Consider the following 18,652-nt stretch of genomic DNA (forward strand, 5'->3'; position numbering starts at 1 on the left):
CTTGAGAGTCCCTTGGACTGCAGGGAGATCCAACCAGTTCATTTTAAAGGAGACCAGTCCTGGGTGTTCATTGAAAGGACTGATGTTGAAGCTGACACAACTGAGCAACTGAACTGAAGTGATGTTTGTTTATAGAGAGTTCCTACAAATAAATAAAAAATTTTAAGGCATTCTAGAGAAAAAAATATTGTCATGAAAGATATCTTAAAACTGTAATATAGGAAAGAAGGTAATATTTTTGTATATAGTGTTTGTGAAAGTTGCTCTGCTACTGCTAAGTCACTTCAGTTGTGTCCGACTCTGTGCGACCCCATAGACGGCAACCCAACAGGCTCCCCCATCCCTGGGATTCTCCAGGCAAGAACACTGGAGTGGGTAGCCTTTTCCTTCTCCAGGGGTCTTCCCAAGCCAGGGATCGCACCTAGGTCTCCCACATTGCAGGCAGATTCTTTACCGGCTGAGTCATCAGGGAAACCCAAGAATATTGGGGTGAGTAGCCTATCCCTTCTCCAGTGGATCTTCCCTATCCAGGATTCAACCGGGGTCTCTTGCATTGTAGGCAGATTCTTTACTAGCTTAGCTACCAGGGAAGCCCTAATGTGGATTAAAAAAAAAAAAATGATGCATTTTCTTATGTCAAGACTATGAAGAGAATAATACTCTCTTTTAAAATTAATTATTTATTTGGTTGTGCTGGGTCTTAGTTGCAGTATGCAAATTCTTACTTGTGGGATCATAAGAAAAATAATTGTAACTACATGTGGTGATGGATATTACTGTACATGTGGTGATGATTTACCAATATGTACAAAAACATAAACACTATGTTTTACACTTAGAACTAATATAATGTTACAAGAATTACATCTCAATTAAAAATGTTAACAAACAAGATTGGAATATGTGGATAAAATCAGTTCCATCCTTACCTCATTTAGGATTCTCTGGTGGCTCAGACTAAAGAATCTGACTGCAGTGCGGGATACCTAGGTTGGGATGATCCCCTGGAGAAGGGAATGGAAACCCATTCCAGTATTCTTGCCTGGAGAATTCCGTGGACAGAGGACCCTGGCAGGCTATAGTCCATGCAGACACAAAGAGTCGGACATGATTGAGCAACTAACATTTTCACTTAATGTCATTTTGTGGACCCAAATTAAACTCACCACTTAGATTTTAAAATATCAAATCTCACTGCATCCTACAGGGTTAGGACAGACACACAGAAACAGTACGTCACCTGCACACGAGATGTAGGCTTCCTCCTCTGGAGAACATGAAGTGCAATTCCAAGGGTCAGAAGGACACTGCCAGAGAGAGGTGTCAGTTCTCTGACACCGGATTCCATCCACCCACTGGGGTCTAGAACCTTCTCTAAGAGCAAGAGAAGAGTTGAGGGTTCCACTGTCCCCACAGCCAAGCTGTCTGCAGATCATGGACACAGTGATGTCCTCCATGGGGTTGCGGCAGACACTGCCCCAGGTCCCGTTGTAGAAAACTTCCAGCCACCCAGCACACTGGTGGTCCTCACTCACCATCCTGAGGGCCAGGAACTCTAAGATTGAAAGGAAAGGAGACAGGACACAGTGAAAACTTTGCTGAAGGTTTTAGGTTTTGCTCTCTTCCAGAAATGGTGAACATTCATCTCTGACCTTGTTCAAGAGATACCCACTAGATGACAAGACTGACATCGCCTCCCTTTTAACTGACTTTGTCCATTTGTGTCTGTCCTTCTATTTCTACCACAATGGTGTAGTGGATATGAACTGAGAGGAAGACCAAACTGTGTGGGTGCTAGTCAGGGAGGAAAGCTGAATCCTGGTTCCTGACCAAATCTTTGAAGGTATGTCAAGGGATGTGATGTGGATATTAGGGAGATAGGGAGAATAATTAACCCCAAAATGTCCACATCCCAATCTCTGCAACCTGTGAATATGTTACCATACCTGACAAAAGGGATTTACAGATGTGATTAAGAAGAGGACCTTGGGACGGTGAGATTAAGCTAGAATATTATATTAACAATGTGAGCCCAGTCTAAGCACATCCTTAGACCCACTATCCTTAAACATGGAATACATTTCTTAGCTCTGCCTAGAGAGAGAGATGTGACTCTCGATAATATTTGGAGGCCTGCAGCATTGCTGGTCTGATAATGAATGAAGGGAGCTCTGAACCAAAGGATGTAGGCAGTTTCTAGAAGCTTAAGAATTCCATGGACAGAGGGGCAGGGCAGGATACAGTCCATGGGACTGCAAAGAGTCAGACACAACTGTGTGAATAACTTTCTTTTTTTTTATCTAGAAGATTGAAAAGACAAGAAATAGATTTCCCCAGAGCCACAGAAGTGATGCAGCCCTGCTGAAGCCTTGATTCCAGCCCAGTGAGATCCTTACTGGACATCTAAGCTACAGAAGAGTAAGGAAATAAATATATGCTGTTTTAAATCACTAATTGGTAAATTGTTAGGGAAGCAAACGGAAACTAGTACCGTGGGTTTAAAATTTTTGCATGTAACTGGAGAGAGAGCCTTGCTTTCAAGAAAAGCTGTAAAAAAAAAAAAAAATGCTTCTGCCAGGAAACACTGGGGAGAAGAAAGGAATAGATCCTCAGCTGCTGCTGAGGAGGAAGTGAAAGCACCTCCTCTTCACGCCTGCTGGAAACACAGGCTCCATGGGAGGAAGCCTCCTTCTCTGGTCCTTTCGTCATCTCCCCCTCAGAGCTCAGACCCCTGTCCTCCAGGGCCCCACCCCTCCCCCAGCCTGTGGACAGAGCGCAGCGCAGACCTGAGCAGATGACCCCCGCGTCCTGCTTGTGTCTGCAGTCGTGCTGCCCCCAGCCTCGGGAAGGGCACCTCCACACGTGGGACTCCTTTCCTATGCAGTTCAGGTCGTCCATCCAGATGGGCCCTGATCCCGCCCCGAAGTGAGCAGACCCCGTGGCATTGAGGGCATCTCCACAGCCCAGCTGCCTGCACACCACGTGGGCATCGTCCAGGTCCCAGCCGTCATCACAGATGGTGCCCCAGGAGCCTTGGTCAAAGATCTCCACTCTCCCCGCGCAGGGACCGCCCCCGTCCACCAGGCGGAGCTGTCTGCTGTCTGAGGAGAGAGAAGAGAGACAATGTGGCATTGACCTGGGGAATGAGAAGGGTCTTCTGTCCTGTGGGACCCTCACCTGAGCAGTAGGGGGCGCTCTCCTCTGAGGCCGCAGACCTTGCTGGTTCAGACAGGGAGTTGTTGCACTGGGGCAGCACCTGGGTCTGGTTTCCTGAAGAAACAACAATGATCAGAAGTCTGGAAGGGCTGAAGAACAGAAAACCGAATTAAGGGAAATAATGACCTAGTGATAGAGCCTAAGATGAAAGCTGTGTTCAGTTCACTTCACTTCAGTCGCTCAATAGTGTCCTACTCTTTTCGACCCCATGAACCACAGCACGCATAATTTCCCGGTCCATCACCAACTCCCAGAGTCCACCCAAACCCATTCCAATCAAGTCAGTGATACCATCCAACCATCTCATCCTCTGTCGTCCCCTTCTCCTCCTGCCCTCAATCTTTCCCAGCATCAGGGTCTTTTCAAATGGTCAGCTCTTCACATCAGGTGGCCAAAGTATTGGAGTTTCAGCTTCATCAGTCCTTCCAAAAAACACCCAGGACTGATCTCCTTTAGGGTGGACTGGTTGGCTCTCCTTGCAATCCAAGGGACTCTCAAGAGTCTTATCCAACACCACAGTTCAAAAGCATCAATTCTTCAGTGCTCAGCTTTCTTTACAGTCCAACTCTCATATCCATACATGACTACTGGAAAAACCATAGCCTTCACTAGACAGACCTTTGTTGGCAAAATAATGTCTTGGCTTTTTAATATGCTGTCTAGGTTAGGTCATAACTTTCCTTCCAAGGAGTAAGTGTCTTTTAATTTCTTGGCTGCAGTCACCATCTGCAGTGATTTGGGAGCCCAAAGAAATGAAGTCAGCCACTCTATCCACTGTTTCCCCATCTATTTGCCATGAAGTGATAGGACTGGATGCCTTGATCTTACTTTTTTGAATGTTGAGTTTTAAGCCAGCTTTTTCACTCTACTCTTTCACATTCAAGAGGCTATTCAGCTCCTCTTTGCTTTCTGCCATAAAGGTGGTGTCATCAGCATATCTGAGGTTATTGATATTTCTCCCAGCAATCTTGATTCCAGCTCGTGCTTCATCCAGCCCAGCATTTCACATGATGTACTCTGCATATAAGTTAAATAAGCAGGATGACAACATACAGCCTTGACATACTCCTTTCCCAATTTGCAACCAATCTGTTCTTCCATGTCCAGTTCTAACTATTGCTTCTTGATATACATACAGGAGGCAGGTAAGGTGGTCTGGTATTCCCATCTCTTTAGGAGTTTTCCACAGTTTGTTATGATCCACACAGTCAAAGGTTTGACATAGTCAATAAAGCAGAAGATGTTTTTCTGGAACTCTCTTGCTCTTTCCGTGATTCAACGGATGTTAGCAAATTGATCAATATGTAAAGACAAAACATTTAGCTGAAGAAAAAGAATATATAATTCATTTTGCTTATGATTTTGAGTCATTGATCAGGAAAAAAACTCAGTTTGGCAGTCTTTCAGTGGGGTCTTTCAGTGCTGCAATTAGACGTCACCTCGAGCTGAAGTCATTTAAAGATTTGACTGAACTCTGGTTCTGTAAAGAAACTCCTAGAAGTGTTCTAAGGGTAAAGGAACGTCATTTCTTCAACTTAATTCAGAAAGATTTTACATATTCAGGAAGAAATGGGACAGAAGGGGAATTGAGAAGGAAAGACACTCACACACACACACAGAGATTAAAGCAAAATTTGATACTAGCATTCAGAAACTCAGGTAAAGGTCAGAAGGGAAATTTATATTACTTTCCCAACATTTTAATGTCTCAAATGACATCCAAATTAAAAAAATTAAAAGATGAAAACAACTCAAAGAGAATTCACAGTGTCACAGGACACTTTCACAAATATACTCATAACATCAAAAATAAAATACCTAGGAGAAATCCTAGTAGAAGATGGACAAAATCTCTGAGAGAAATTCAAGATCTAACTGAACAGAGGGATGTATTATGTCAATGATTTGGAAAACTCTACATAGTCAGTGTCAATCATCCTCAAATTTCTTTGTCTCCTCTCAAATTTTTAAATCTAATCTCAATGAAAATACCCTTAAGCTTTTCTTTTGGTGAAAGTGACAAGCTGATTTCTAAGTTCATACAAAATACAAGCAAGCAAGAATGATCATCACAGTTGGTAAGAAAAGCAACAAAGTTAGAGGAGTTAATATAAAGTAACTCTTATAAATTAAAATTATTAAGACTTACTACAAAGTTTGAAACTCTGGGAGATAGTGATGGACACAGAAGCCTGGTGAGTTGTAGTTCATGGGGTCACAAACAGTCAGACATGACTTAGTGATTGAACAACAACGACGACAAAAATATGATAATTAAGAAAATGCAGTATTGGTGCGAGGATAGACAAATGATAACATGGAACAGAATAGAGAGTCTTAAAAAGGCAGACATACTTGCCCTTCTGCTTATGATGAAGGCATCTCTGAAGTGGGGAAAAGAGTCTTTTCAGAAAAAGATTGAGTCAATTGGATGTCCATGTGAAACCTGACCCCTACCTTACACCGATATCAATCCCAGAAGGAATGCACAATTACATGCGAGAGAAAAATAATAAAATTTCCATAAGGTACTCTTGGAGAATGTTTTTATGATCTTGGAGTAGGCAAAAATTCTGTTTGAAAGAGTATAAGAAGCATTAAATGTACAGGAAAAAGTTGGCAAGTTATGTTTCCATAAGATTAAGAAATGAGTTCATCAAAGGACACCATTTGATTTAAATAAAGAAAAGAAAAGACCAAGGGTTAAACATGGAAAGTAAGTAACACATATTTGCATCCAAAGACATTGTCATGGTAAGTTGTAGTATTTTATTTGTAATAGTCAAGAACTGGAAACAACTCAGATTTATACTGTCAGTAGAACTGATCAGTACATGACCATGTGATCATTCAAAGTCATACTCTACGGTAATAAAAAAAAATAAAGTGCTACAATATACAACATCATGAGTGAATCCCAAACATAATTTTGAGTCTAAGAAATTAGATACAAAAGATGCAACATACTGCATCATTTTATATAAAGTTCAAAAATTGATAAAACACTATGTTAGAAGAAGTTAGGTAAGTGGTTTTCCCTGTAGAGGAGGGAGGACACAGTTACTGGGGACAATAGTGACTGTGGTGCTGGGGACATTCTCTTTGTTGCTCTGGCTTGGGGTTCATACTGAAGTCTACACTTACTGCTTCCACACTATCTTCTATGATTATATGTAAGCAACAATGTTGCTTAAAAATATACTATTCCCCTTCACACTTCTTGCCCTGGCCTGAAAAATGAAGGAACAATGAGAAGATCCATATTTCACCACGAAATATCTGACCTTGAAGTCCATTTTCCCTCACTCTCTGCTCTTGGGGACGTTTCACTCCAGGAGCATCCTGAGTACCAGTAGCCCTTGTCCCTCTCTCTTACCTGAGCAGATCACAGAAGCCGTGTTGCCATGGGAACAGTCAGGCCCACCCAGGACAGTCACAGGGCACCTCCATAGGAAGGACTCCGCCCCCGAGCAGTGAAATCGGACTGTGGAGATCTGATCACCTTCTTCCACAAAGTGTGGTCCGCTGGGAGTGGAGATGGCAACTCCACAGCCAAGCTGACGACAGACAACATGGGCATTGGCCAGACTCCAGTGGGAGGCACAGAGCGCTCTCCATCGTCCAGAAATGTTCATCTCCACCTGCCCTTCACACTGAGAGGAGCCGTTTGTCATGAGCCGGACTTCTGAGTACGCTGGTAGAAGAAGACAGGGTTTCAGTAAAATCACATGAACAGGATATCCACAGAGATGAAAGGCCTGACCTGCATCTCACCTGAACAGACAACCTGAGCAGCTCCACTGTGGTGGCACGTGCCCCCTGGACAGGGCACCCTGGGGCAGACCTGGAGCTCAGGCTCCTCCCCCTCACACCTGAACTCTTCAGCCCAGACCCGGCCATCGGATCCTCTGAAGGGCACGTGTCCCAGGACAGACACAGCCTTGCCGCACCCCAGCTCTGCACAGATGACCTGGGCAGTCGGGAGTGTGAAGTTCCCATCAGACACTGGGATCCAGTCTTCTCCAGAATGCACTTCTACTCGCCCTGAGCAGGGTCCATCCCCTCCAGCCAGACGTGCAAATCCTAAGAGGAAATAACAAGAAAACCAGTGAATGTTTGTGGTACTGACTTGAAACTGCACATTACAGGCCGTGGTATGAAAGTTTTTCTTTTCAGAAGTGGAGCATATAGACAGTCTTTGACAGTTAGTGTCATAATTGAATTTTCTTGAGCATATTTCTAAAGAGAAATCCAGGATTACAAGGTCAGTTTGGAATGGCTGAATCCCAAGAACATACACTTTGAGACAGGTTAGAAATCTGAATTCCTTGGTCTAGGAGCCAAGAAACTACAGAGCCCAGTTCAGATCATTGGAATGGCTGAATACTGGAAACACATCTTTTAGCATTGGTTGCAGAAGTGAATTTCTCATTTAGCAACCTAGGACCTACAGATCCAAGGATAATCTATAATATGCAGGCACTTGAAAGTAGAGATAGGCCGAACAGAAGCCACCCAGAGGGACGTGGGCTATGAGATTAGAGACCTAGCATCCAGACAAGCTTAGAAAGCTTTCGTGGGACTTGTGGAGCTAATATTCTGATCGGTTTTCTCTCCCAGGAGCTAGTCCTCAAGTGACTTAGATGAGGGAAAGTCTTGAGGCTGGATCCATGAGGGGATGCCAACCTGTAGACAGGTGACAGCTCCAGAGAAGAAATATAGACACTATCACTAATTCATGTTTATGTCATCACATCTTGTCTTCTCAATAGCAAAAATTTCATGAATTTCTTCATTGACCTCAGTGGGAAAGAAGACGAATTAAGAAAACTCAGAGAGTCATAGAGAGTCCCAGCCAACTCACTTGAAATCCTAGGATTAGTCAAAGAACCTGGTAGATGTGTATTCTCAGTGGGAGCTTACCAGACAGTTGAGTTTCCAGATCATCTCCTATTAAAGGTTTTTCTCCTGAAACAGGACTCATACAAAATGCTAATTGATTTTAATACTATCATTGTACTAATTCTAACCTCAGAAAAATATGCATTCTTCTCAAGTACAAATGGAATATTCTCCAGGCTAGGTTACAAATAACTCTTAACAAATAATTCCAAGTATCTTTCATGACCATAATGGAATGGAACTAAAACTCAATAGTCATAAGGAAACAGGACATTCATGAATATATAAAAATTAAACCACACACTCCTATTTTAATATTGTTTTCTCTATTTCTATTAAGAATGTCATTGGGATTTAGATAGGAATTGCATTAAATCTGTAGATCACTTTGACAAGTACAGGCATTTTAACAATGTTAATTCTTCCAGGTTAGAAGCACAGAATGACTTTCCATTGATCTTATTGTCTTTAATTTCTTTCACAGATGTTTTACAATTCTAAAAGAAGATGGCATGTTGAATGTTTTACAATTCTAGAAGCAGGAACAAGGAGAAGGAGGAGGAAGTGAGCAAACAAGCCATAATGTGCAGAGTTCCAAGTTGGAAAAACCTCAATATGAACAAAATATGTAAGTATTTGTGGGAAACACTTATTGAATAGGTTGTTAGCATATTACATCACCCTCTGCTCCTCCCATCTACCACTTAAACTGCTATCCTTTTTCATTTCTCCCACTTCAGACAAGCAAACACCATTTTAAAAGATACAGATGAATGGAAAAGAAAATCAGAAAGGATAGCTACTGCTGAGGAAGTAGGGTGTAGGTGGGGCATATGGCAGGCAAGGCGGTATCAAGGAAGTCTTAAAACTAAAGGAGACAAACCAAACTAAAAGTTCATCATTTGGTCATCAAAGGAACACATTTTGAACAGAATGAAGATAAGCCAATGAAAAAACTTTATTTGATTCATCAAGTACAATTCCCTGATTTTTAGATGTGTTCTGATTATTTATTTCTAAAGTTCTTACTGGTAAAGGACAGGTTAGTGATGCCCAACATCCAACCAAAAAAGTTATTAGAATTTCCAAAGGGGAAAAATGTAACCCATAACACATTTTTAAAAAATAATTATTTAAATCAGCTCCAGAAATTATAGAAATGATTGAATTGGCTGAAGAGATATTTAAACCACTAATATCAATATGCGTAATGAAGAATAAAAATAAACAGGGAGGAAAACTAGGAAAAATAAACAAATGAGACGTCTAAAACTGAAAAAATATAGTATTGGAATGGACAATTATTTGGATTAATTACACAAGAGACTAGACATTGCAGAGTGAAAGAATTGGGAAGTAAAACACTGCAATAGAGACTATCTAAACTGAACCAAAGAGAGCAAAAGGCAGAAAAATATGAATGAAAACACAGTGGCATGTAGTGGATAACATAAAAATATATAAAATATGTGTATTTGGAGATTCAAAATAAGGGCTGTGCAGAAAAATACTAAGAAAAGATAAATGAAGTTTTTCCAAATTTTTTTAAAACTGTAAATCCACTGATTCAAAAAGCTAAACAAACTCCAAACAAGGTAATGAAATCATTCTCAGAAAACATGACAATGTAAATGCTGAAATTCAGTAGTAAACAAAGAAAAAAATATCTTAAGAGCAGCCAGAGAAATTTGACACACAATATACAGGGAACAAAAAGAAGTATTATTTACTGACTTTTTGTTGGAGGCAATGAAAGTCAGATGACAATGTAAAAGCATATTTAAAGTATTGGGGTTGGGCATTTGTTACCCTAGAATTGAATCAGCTTTGAAAATACTTTTCAAAACTGAATGAAACTTAAAATGATTTCAGGTCAATGAAGGATGATAGAATTGGAAGCCACCAGACACACACTACACAGAACTGCCTCAGAAAGTTCTTCAAGCTAAAGGGAGATGACAGCAGATGAAAACAGGGATCCTCTCAAAGCTGCAGAGACTGAGCTAAATGCTGATTCTCTATGAGAAGATTTAAGGCAAAATATTAGCAACAAGCTATAAGATTCATAATAAATTTATAAGTAGAATGCATGACAATGATAGCACCAAAGATAAGAACAGGGAAGTGGAAGAAAACTATAGTGACTGACATTGCATGTTGTGACATAATATCATTTCAAGGTAGAATGTAATTAAAGATTAATAATTCAACATGGGCTTCCCCAATGGTTCAGTGGTGAACAATCCATCTGCCAATGCAGGAGATGCGGTTTCGATCCCAGGTCTAGGAGAATCCCGCATACCACGGAGTAACTAAGCCGATGCATCACAACTAGTGAGCCTGTGCTCTAGAGCCCAGGGGCCACGACTATTGAAGCTTGTGCACCCTAGAGCCTGTGCTCCAAAACAAGAGAGGCCACCGCAATGGGAACTTCGTGCCTGCAACTAGAGAGTAGCCTCTGATCTCCGCAGCTAGAGAAAAACCCATGAATCAGTGAAGACCCAGCACAGCCAAAAATAAATAAAAATAATTTTAAAATTTAAAAAAATAATTCAACACTATTATCATCTAAAAATCTGATATGATTAATAAGCCAATAGAGTTTTAAGATAAAATAATAAAATATACTCAAAGATTAAAATAGGAACAAAGATATAACAGATAGCAGGCAAGTACACTTAAACCCAATTATATCAATAATTACATTAAATGTAAATAATTTAAGTACTCCAAATAGACATCAAGGTGATAAGACCAGATAAAATAAGACAAAACAATATACTATCTATAAATATATGTGTGTTTAAATATAAACACAGAAACATATTAAAAAGGTAAAAAATTATATACTATGCAAACACAAATCAGAGAAAGCTGTATACAGCATCTATATTAATATCATACAAAGTCAGACTATAAGACAAAGAATACATTCAGAGAAAAAGAAACATTTTATGGTAATAAAATACAAAAGAAATTATATACTATCAAAACTGGTGTCTTAAAAATAAAGTGATGCTTAGAAGAAAATTTAGAACCTTGATGCTTCCTTGATGCCTACATTAGAATAAAAATAGAAACAGAAGAAAATGATCCAAGACCCAAGAATCTACAAAAGCAACAATAATCATAACTGAAAAGCGAAAGTCACTCAGTCATGTCTGACTCTTTGTGACCCCATGGTCTATACAATCCATGGAATTCTCCAGGCCAGAATACTGGAGTGGGTAGCCTTCCCTTCTCCAGGGAATCTTCCCAACCCAAGGATCGAACCAGGTGCTCCGCATTGCAGGCAGATTCTTTACCAGTTGAGCCACAAAATAAGCCCAGGAAAACTGGAGTGGGTAGCCTATCCCTTCTCCAGGGGATCTTCCCAATCCAGGAATCAAACAGGGGTCTCCTGCACTGCAGGCAGACTCTAGCAACTGAGCTATCAAGGAAGATCATAACTGAAAAAGAGGAGTGAAAAGTGAGTACAGAAATCAATTAAGTAGAAAGAAAACACAAATCAAAAAAGTCAATAGGATCCATTAGTGATTCTCTTAAAAAGAACATTAACGCTGATAATCTTCTAGCAAAACCAATTAAGAAAAAAGAGGGAACCCAAATTAACAACACCAGTAACAAAAGGAGGATTATCATTATAGATCTTACCGACATCTAAAGATAAGAGATATGAACCAGCGTTATACTAATTTGAAAATATTTCTGTAAAGTAGGCCTAGTCCTTGAAAACACATTACTTGTGAAACACAACTCACCGAAATCTGATATAAAAAAGAGAGCAAAATATGAGTAAACTTACATTTGTTAAATATACAGAATCTGTATTATAAAAACTTTCCTCTAAGAAAACTGCAACCTCCTAGCACTTCCACAGAGCTCAGAAATGACTCCCACAACAAGATAAAGGAAGAGAGGGAGGGAAGGGATGAGGGCAGGAAGGAAGTGTAACACAGAGGCTGTGGTGAATGTAGGAGTTGGCCTGCATCTTTCCAACCCTCCCCTCCTGCAATCCTTGCATCTTCATCCCCTCACCAGTTTCCACTTCAGTACTGTAGTCCCTGGTGACTCAGAAGATAATCAAGACTCTGCCTGCAATGCAAGAGACCCAGGTTTGATCCCTGGGTGACAAAGATCCCCTGAAGAAGGAAATGGCAACCCACTCCAGTATTCTTGCCTGGAGAATCCAATGGACAGAGGAACTTGCTGGGCTACGGTCCATGGTGTCACAAAGAGTAGGACAGGACTGAAGCAACTTAGCACACTTGCACCACAGTCCCGCTCAATTTGTTTAGCCCCTCATTGAAGTCCCCTCCTTATTTCAAACAAGCTTCTCGACATTCTGCTCTGGTCATTATTTCCACTCTAGATTTCTCCTAAACACAGAACTCCACTTCCAACAATCCACTACTGAGGCTGAAATTTCTCTTCCATACCTGACTCCTAAGATTAACCAGAAGAAACTTCAAGAGTTCAATTTCGATTAAGATAATGAAAAAACAAGCTATTCTAATCTTATCTCTACTACATCACCACCACTTTAACTTATCTTTGCGAAATTAAAACATGTCTGAAAATACAGAAATGACAGACCAAGGGGAGGAAACTAGTGACAAAAAGAGAAATAAAAGGAACATGGAACCATTCATAAAAATGTGAGCGCCTAAGTTAGAGCAATGGCAGTCAGTTTTAAGTGTATCTTAACAAGAATTAATATCAAGACATCAGTGTTCTTAGGGTGATAACATTGGGAGTTCTAATTTCACAAAAAGTTCAAACCTCACACACTCCATTTTCATTCAGATAGTGATTTATCAAAATATTGTAGAGACACCTGTAGTGTTTCCACAAATTTATTCGCAGTTGGAACCATGATTAGGACATTGTGACAATGAGAAAGGTTACTTGAGATGCCAGAAAACAGGTTTGCTTAAAACAAAAGCTTCTAATTAAAATTTAAAATTTAAACCTTGAAAATAATTATTTTTAATAAGAATAATAAAGAGACTGGAAGGAAACGTTTTGAAGAGATGAACAGATTTATGACATAAGTGCTGTAATGGTTTCACAAATGCATAATCAAGCAGTTTTGTATGTCAGTCAGACCTCAATAAAGTCCCTTTTGAAAAGGGAAAGAATTGTTTTCTTAAGGGCTTCAACTAGAATCATCAAAGATCTGCTGAAGGTGAGATTAGCAAAGATCACTTTTCCAATGATCTTCCTCAACATAAACACCCAAGAGTTGATTGACTGTGACTGCTAAGGACCTACTGCAGATGTCCTCAGGGCTCCGTTGTCCCACGATCACATCAGATGGGGTGATTCTTGCCTAAGACCAGCTCCCTATGTGAGGGAATTCACTGTGATAACTGACAATATCTTCCTCCAGTCCAGCTTCTCTGGTGGGATTAATAACCTGGACACCCAATCAATAATTATGATAACAACTAGAAGCATCTCTGTCAAATGCTGTGATCACCCACTCACACACTAGGTTCACTGCTGTCTTTACTGCATCCACCTTGGCACAGGTCAAACACATAGATAGCACTGAGCACTGCATAGGAGTCACTTCAGGTCCTCTTAGCTTCACTGCCTCTTATATGTGATGCACTTCAGCTACTGTGTTGTAAACTTCAAGACTTCACTTTCCTGGTCCCTCAACATCCCTGCAAATGTGATGTGAGCTCCCCACTCAGTTGATCAGGTGCACCAGTGTGATGAGACTGTTTTCTGCCACAAGTTCCACTTCTGGCTTCCTCTGACTGTGACCTAAGGACATTTAAATGCACCAGGGAAATCCCCTCACACCTTTTCCTTGTGTAACGAACTGCACCCTGACCCCCCATATGGTCACTTGTCCATGTGTCTTAACATGCCCTTTTGGGTCACCATTGCTTGGTTGAGCCTATTCTATTGGCACATCCCCCACATACTGTCCTGATGGAGTGTGGTGACTCTGAGTTTTAGGACCTATGAGTACGATAAACCTTGTTGCCTACAACTCTTCTGTGTCCACCACCCTGTACCATGTAGCCACACCCTACTGACCATTATATCAAAGAATACAGAACAATTACCATGATAAGACTATGTCACAGAGGTCAAACACAACAGCTGTATCTGTATGAAACTTTTGACCTGACTTCTCTACATTCTGTGACAGACCTTTCACTGAAGCATGTTCTAAAGGCTATAATCCATAATCTCGAGTCATTCTGGTGATAAGATAGAGGATTCACCTGCTAGAGATACCTTGCCAGATCAGACAGGACTTACCTGAGCAGACCACTCCAGCATCCCAGTCATGGGAAGAGCCATCATTACGATAGTCTCTAATATCAGAATGCCTACAGTCACTGACAGTTGACTCTGTCCCTTCACATGAAGTATACGAAAGCCAAATGGGACCAAGTCCTGGCCCAAAATAAGCCCATCCAGGAAAACCAATAGCAACTCCACACTCCAGCTGTCTGCACACTACAGATGCATCCTTCATGTTCCAGTAGCCATCATACACTGTGCCCCATTCTCCTTGGTGCTTCACTTCCACTCTCCCCTCACAGCGGTGGGCTCCATCTTTCAGCCTCAGCTCCAGATCTTCGAGAGAGAACAGACACAGGACACAGGAGAGATTTTAGGAGACTTGCAGTGATATAAATATTTAAAACATTAGCTCTCTGAGGAGCAAAAAAGTGCATGGGATATAGTATTTCTTGACCTCTGTGGTATAAACATTCCCACCGTGGCCATCTCGAAGCTCCCAATGTGCCATCACTGAACCTGGAGCAGGAAGGGAGGCACAGGTATTTCTCACGAGCCTGTAAAACCAGCTCCAGGGACACCACCGAGGACAGGCCTTCAGAGACTCTGGATGCTGCCCTCCCTGTAGATGTGCCCAAGGCTACTAGGGCCCAGCTTCCCCATCTCAGTTACTGCTCACGGCCCGGGATCCAGGGAGGAATCCTCCCTCTTTTTCCCTGTCCATAGGGAGCATCTCATCCAGCTTAGGAACAGAGGGCTGAGGTAACAGGCTCTACAGTGTCCCGGTTATTCCTGCCACCTTGTGTTCATGTCCTTGTGTAATCCACACTCAAATGTACCTAGTAACACACATGTAACAAATGGAATTTGACAAAAGTGATTAGGTGTCACTTTAGCGATTAAGTTTTAAGACGACTCTGGTTTCTGCATTAAAAAGGAGTTCATTTGCAAGAACATTATAGATGGAGACATGACTAGTGTTCAGCAACATTTAAAATTCCCTTTTTATGAGCATGTGGAAATAGTAATACTTCCTTGCCTATTTGAAGTTAAGGATAACCATGTGATCTGGCTCATTCAACAATGTGGTAGAACAAATGATGTCACTTCCACAGAGCAACACTTAAGAGCCAATATGTTTTTCTACCACAGCAAATCCTGCAGCTTAATATTGCAGTGGTAGTATAATATAATGGTGGAGAATTCAACAACCTGAGTGCTTGAAGAACTGTGATAGCAGAAGTCCTGCCAAAGTGAACAGAACATGTTATATAAGGACACATTTTGTTTTTTTACTACACCATACCTAGCTTACTTTTACTAAAATGGGAAATAACAGCAGAAAATTGACAGAAAGAAAAATACTAAGATAAAGACTAGGTGTATAAAACTGAGAAACATCTATACTAACATCTAAAACCCCAAGAACAAAAAGAGATGTCAGGGTAGAGTAGACTTAAGCCTTAGATTTACTGAAAGAAAAAAAATTGCCAATCTAAAATTCTACACTCAAAACCATTCTCTCAAAGAGTGAAGACCTCAAATGTGCTGTTACCAAAATGCTGATTTAGGAGACAGTAGCCTCCATCTTCTTAAAAAAGACCAAACTTAGACAGCGATCAGTAACAAAAACACCTCCAGAAAGATCTGGAGTACCCTAAGAAGATTGACCACGCCAAGATGCTGTCATTTTGGAGGCATCATTACATCCTCCAAACCAGAATCACTCAGTGTCAAGGGTGCCAGGAGAGTTCCTCTCACCAAGAGGGTAAGAGCAGGTTGAGTAACGAGTGTCCCTAGCCTTTGGGGCACCATATGAAAGTCCTGCTTCAGGTTCACTTCCCACAGACCTGCAAAGCTGAGCCAGTCTTATAGAGATGGCTAGGCAAAAGAAAGAAGAGCAAAGGACCAATAGCAACCACATGGCAGGAGCAATCACAGTTCACAGTGACCCGCTCTGCAGACAGATGCAGCAGATTTTACCCCTGAAAGAATTAATAACAAGCACAGATGATGGTTTTCCAGTAGTCATGTATGGATGTGAGAGTTGGACCATAAAGAAGGCTGAGCCCTGAAGAGTTGATGCTTTCGATCTTTGGTGCTTGAGAAGACTCTTGAGAGTTCTTTGGACAGCAAGGAGATCAAACCAGTCAATCCTAAAGGTAATCAACCCTGAATATTTATTGAAAGGACTGATGCTGTAGCTGAAGCTCCAATACTTTGGCCACCTGATGCAAAGAGCTGACTCATTGGGAAAGACCCTGATGCTGGGAACGACTGAAGAAAAAGGAGAAGGGCCGCACGGATGAGATGGTTAGATAGCATCACCAGCTCAATGGACATGAGTTTGAGCAATGAGCCATTGTTGGTCTTGGCCTTTGCTGCCTTCCTAGGCCTTCCCACAACATGAGCATCTGCAATCATCATCTCCCCCACAGATGCACCTGCAACAGGCCCCCAAAGCCAAGTGTGTGCACACCATTGGCTCTGACCACCACCACTGCTGGACATGATCCCTAGGCTTTAGAACCAGAGGCACTGCTGAGGGCACCAACTACCATTCCAGTGACAGCAGACTCCCTGCAACACTTGCCAAACACCACACAGTTGTCAGTGCTGTGGACGTCAGCAGCCTGAGCCAAACAGCCTCATGTTCTCCCTGACCCAGTGCCACCTTATGCTCTGCACTTGGCACCCTGCAGTACATTCCAGTGTGCCCCTACCCAGAGATGAAAGGCTTTCTCTACTGAAATCAGGACTTAGTGTCTGGCAGAGGTGACAGCTTTTTTAAATGTGCAGACATCTACAAGAGAATAAGACATCAAGGAGAATCAGGGAAACAAAATCGCACCAGAGGAATACAGTAAACCTCCTGTAACCAGTTCAAATTAATGGAGATCCAAGAATTGCCTGACAAAGAATTCAAAATAATACTTCAAAAGATGCTCAGAGAGTTACAAGAGAATTCAAATATTTATTGACATCAGGAAAATAATACAAATAAAATAAGAGCAATAGAGACATACAAAATTAAGGGAAAAAAAAAAAGCTAACCAGGTATTTTGAAGCTGAGTAATAAATGAATGGGCTTCCCGGGTGGTGCTAGTGGTAAAGAATCCATCTGCCAACACAGGAGATGTAAGAGACTCAGATTCGATCCCTGGGTCTGGAAGATCCCCTGGAGGAGTACATAGCAACCCACTCCAGTATTCTTGCCTGGTGAATCCCATGGGCAGAGGACCCTGGTGGGTTACAGTCCATGGGGTCACAAAGAGTCACACGTGATGGAGGCAATTTAGCATGAACATAAGACAATGAGTAAACTGAAGAATTCAGTATAGAGATTCAACAACAAACTTGACCAAGGAAAAGAAAAAAAAAAGAAGTTAGAAGAAAAATCAGTTGAAAGTATCCAATTAGAGGAACAAAAAGAGAATGAAAGGAATATAGAAAGCAGTGGGAACTGTGTTCACCATAAAGAGAAACAATGTATTGAATGGAGTCACAGGAGAAGTGAAGGAGAAAAGAAATAATGGCTGAGGACTTCCCTGGTGGTGAAGTGGATAAGAATATGCCTGCTAATGCAGGGGACATGAGTTCAATCCCTGGTCCAGGAAGATTCCACACGCCGCAGAGCAACTAAGCCGGTGTGCCTCAACTACTGAAACCTGTGCACCTAGACCTGTGGTCTGCACCAAGAGAAGCCACCAGAGTGAGAAGTCTGTGCACTGCAGCAAGGAGTAGCCCCTGCTTACCGCAACTAGAGAAATCCCGCATGCAGCAAGGAGACCTTGCAAAGAAAGAAAGACAGGCTGAGAATTTCCCAAACCTGGGGGAAAATCTGGACATCTAAGTTCTAAGCTAATAAATAACCCCAAAATTTCAATCCAAAACAACCTTCTCCAAGAGGCACAGAGTAAACTGTCTGAATGCAAAGACAAAGAGAGAATTCAAAAAAGTCTAAGGAGAAGAAAAAAATTCTGTCACCCAAGAAGACTCCCCTAAGCAGATCAGTGGATTTGTCCAAAGAAACCTTGCAGACCATGACAGAAGGTTGATGACATACTCCTCTCTCACTCAGGGGGAAGCAGCTCCCAGGGAGGGGCAGGAAAGGGCACGAGAGAAAGAGCTCCCTACAGAGTCACAGCAGCTCCTGGGAGGGAAAAGGACCGTCCCAGGCCCCCAGCACATCAGGAAATGAGTCACAGGGACCAGGGCAGGGACTTAGAAACTTATACACCTGAGGCTATGCATGAACTGATCTCTA

General features: G+C 41.6%; 1 protein-coding gene across 1 annotated transcript in view; it reads right to left on the minus strand.

Moving 5' to 3' along the window:
• The window catches only part of LOC136172506 (antigen WC1.1-like), a 54,332-nt gene that overhangs the window by 34,306 nt on the left and 1,374 nt on the right, over positions 1–18,652 (minus strand). The window contains exons 2-7 of the mRNA XM_065941976.1: positions 14,401–14,721; positions 6,991–7,299; positions 6,593–6,910; positions 3,178–3,270; positions 2,787–3,101; positions 1,241–1,555 (exon numbers count right to left, since the gene is read on the minus strand). Of these exons, the coding sequence (XP_065798048.1) occupies positions 1,241–1,555; positions 2,787–3,101; positions 3,178–3,270; positions 6,593–6,910; positions 6,991–7,299; positions 14,401–14,721 (1,671 nt within the window). The remainder of the gene's footprint in view (positions 1–1,240; positions 1,556–2,786; positions 3,102–3,177; positions 3,271–6,592; positions 6,911–6,990; positions 7,300–14,400; positions 14,722–18,652) is intronic.

This window comes from Muntiacus reevesi, chromosome 1 (genome assembly GCF_963930625.1).
Source record: "Muntiacus reevesi chromosome 1, mMunRee1.1, whole genome shotgun sequence".
Classification (NCBI taxonomy): Eukaryota; Metazoa; Chordata; class Mammalia; order Artiodactyla; family Cervidae; genus Muntiacus; species Muntiacus reevesi.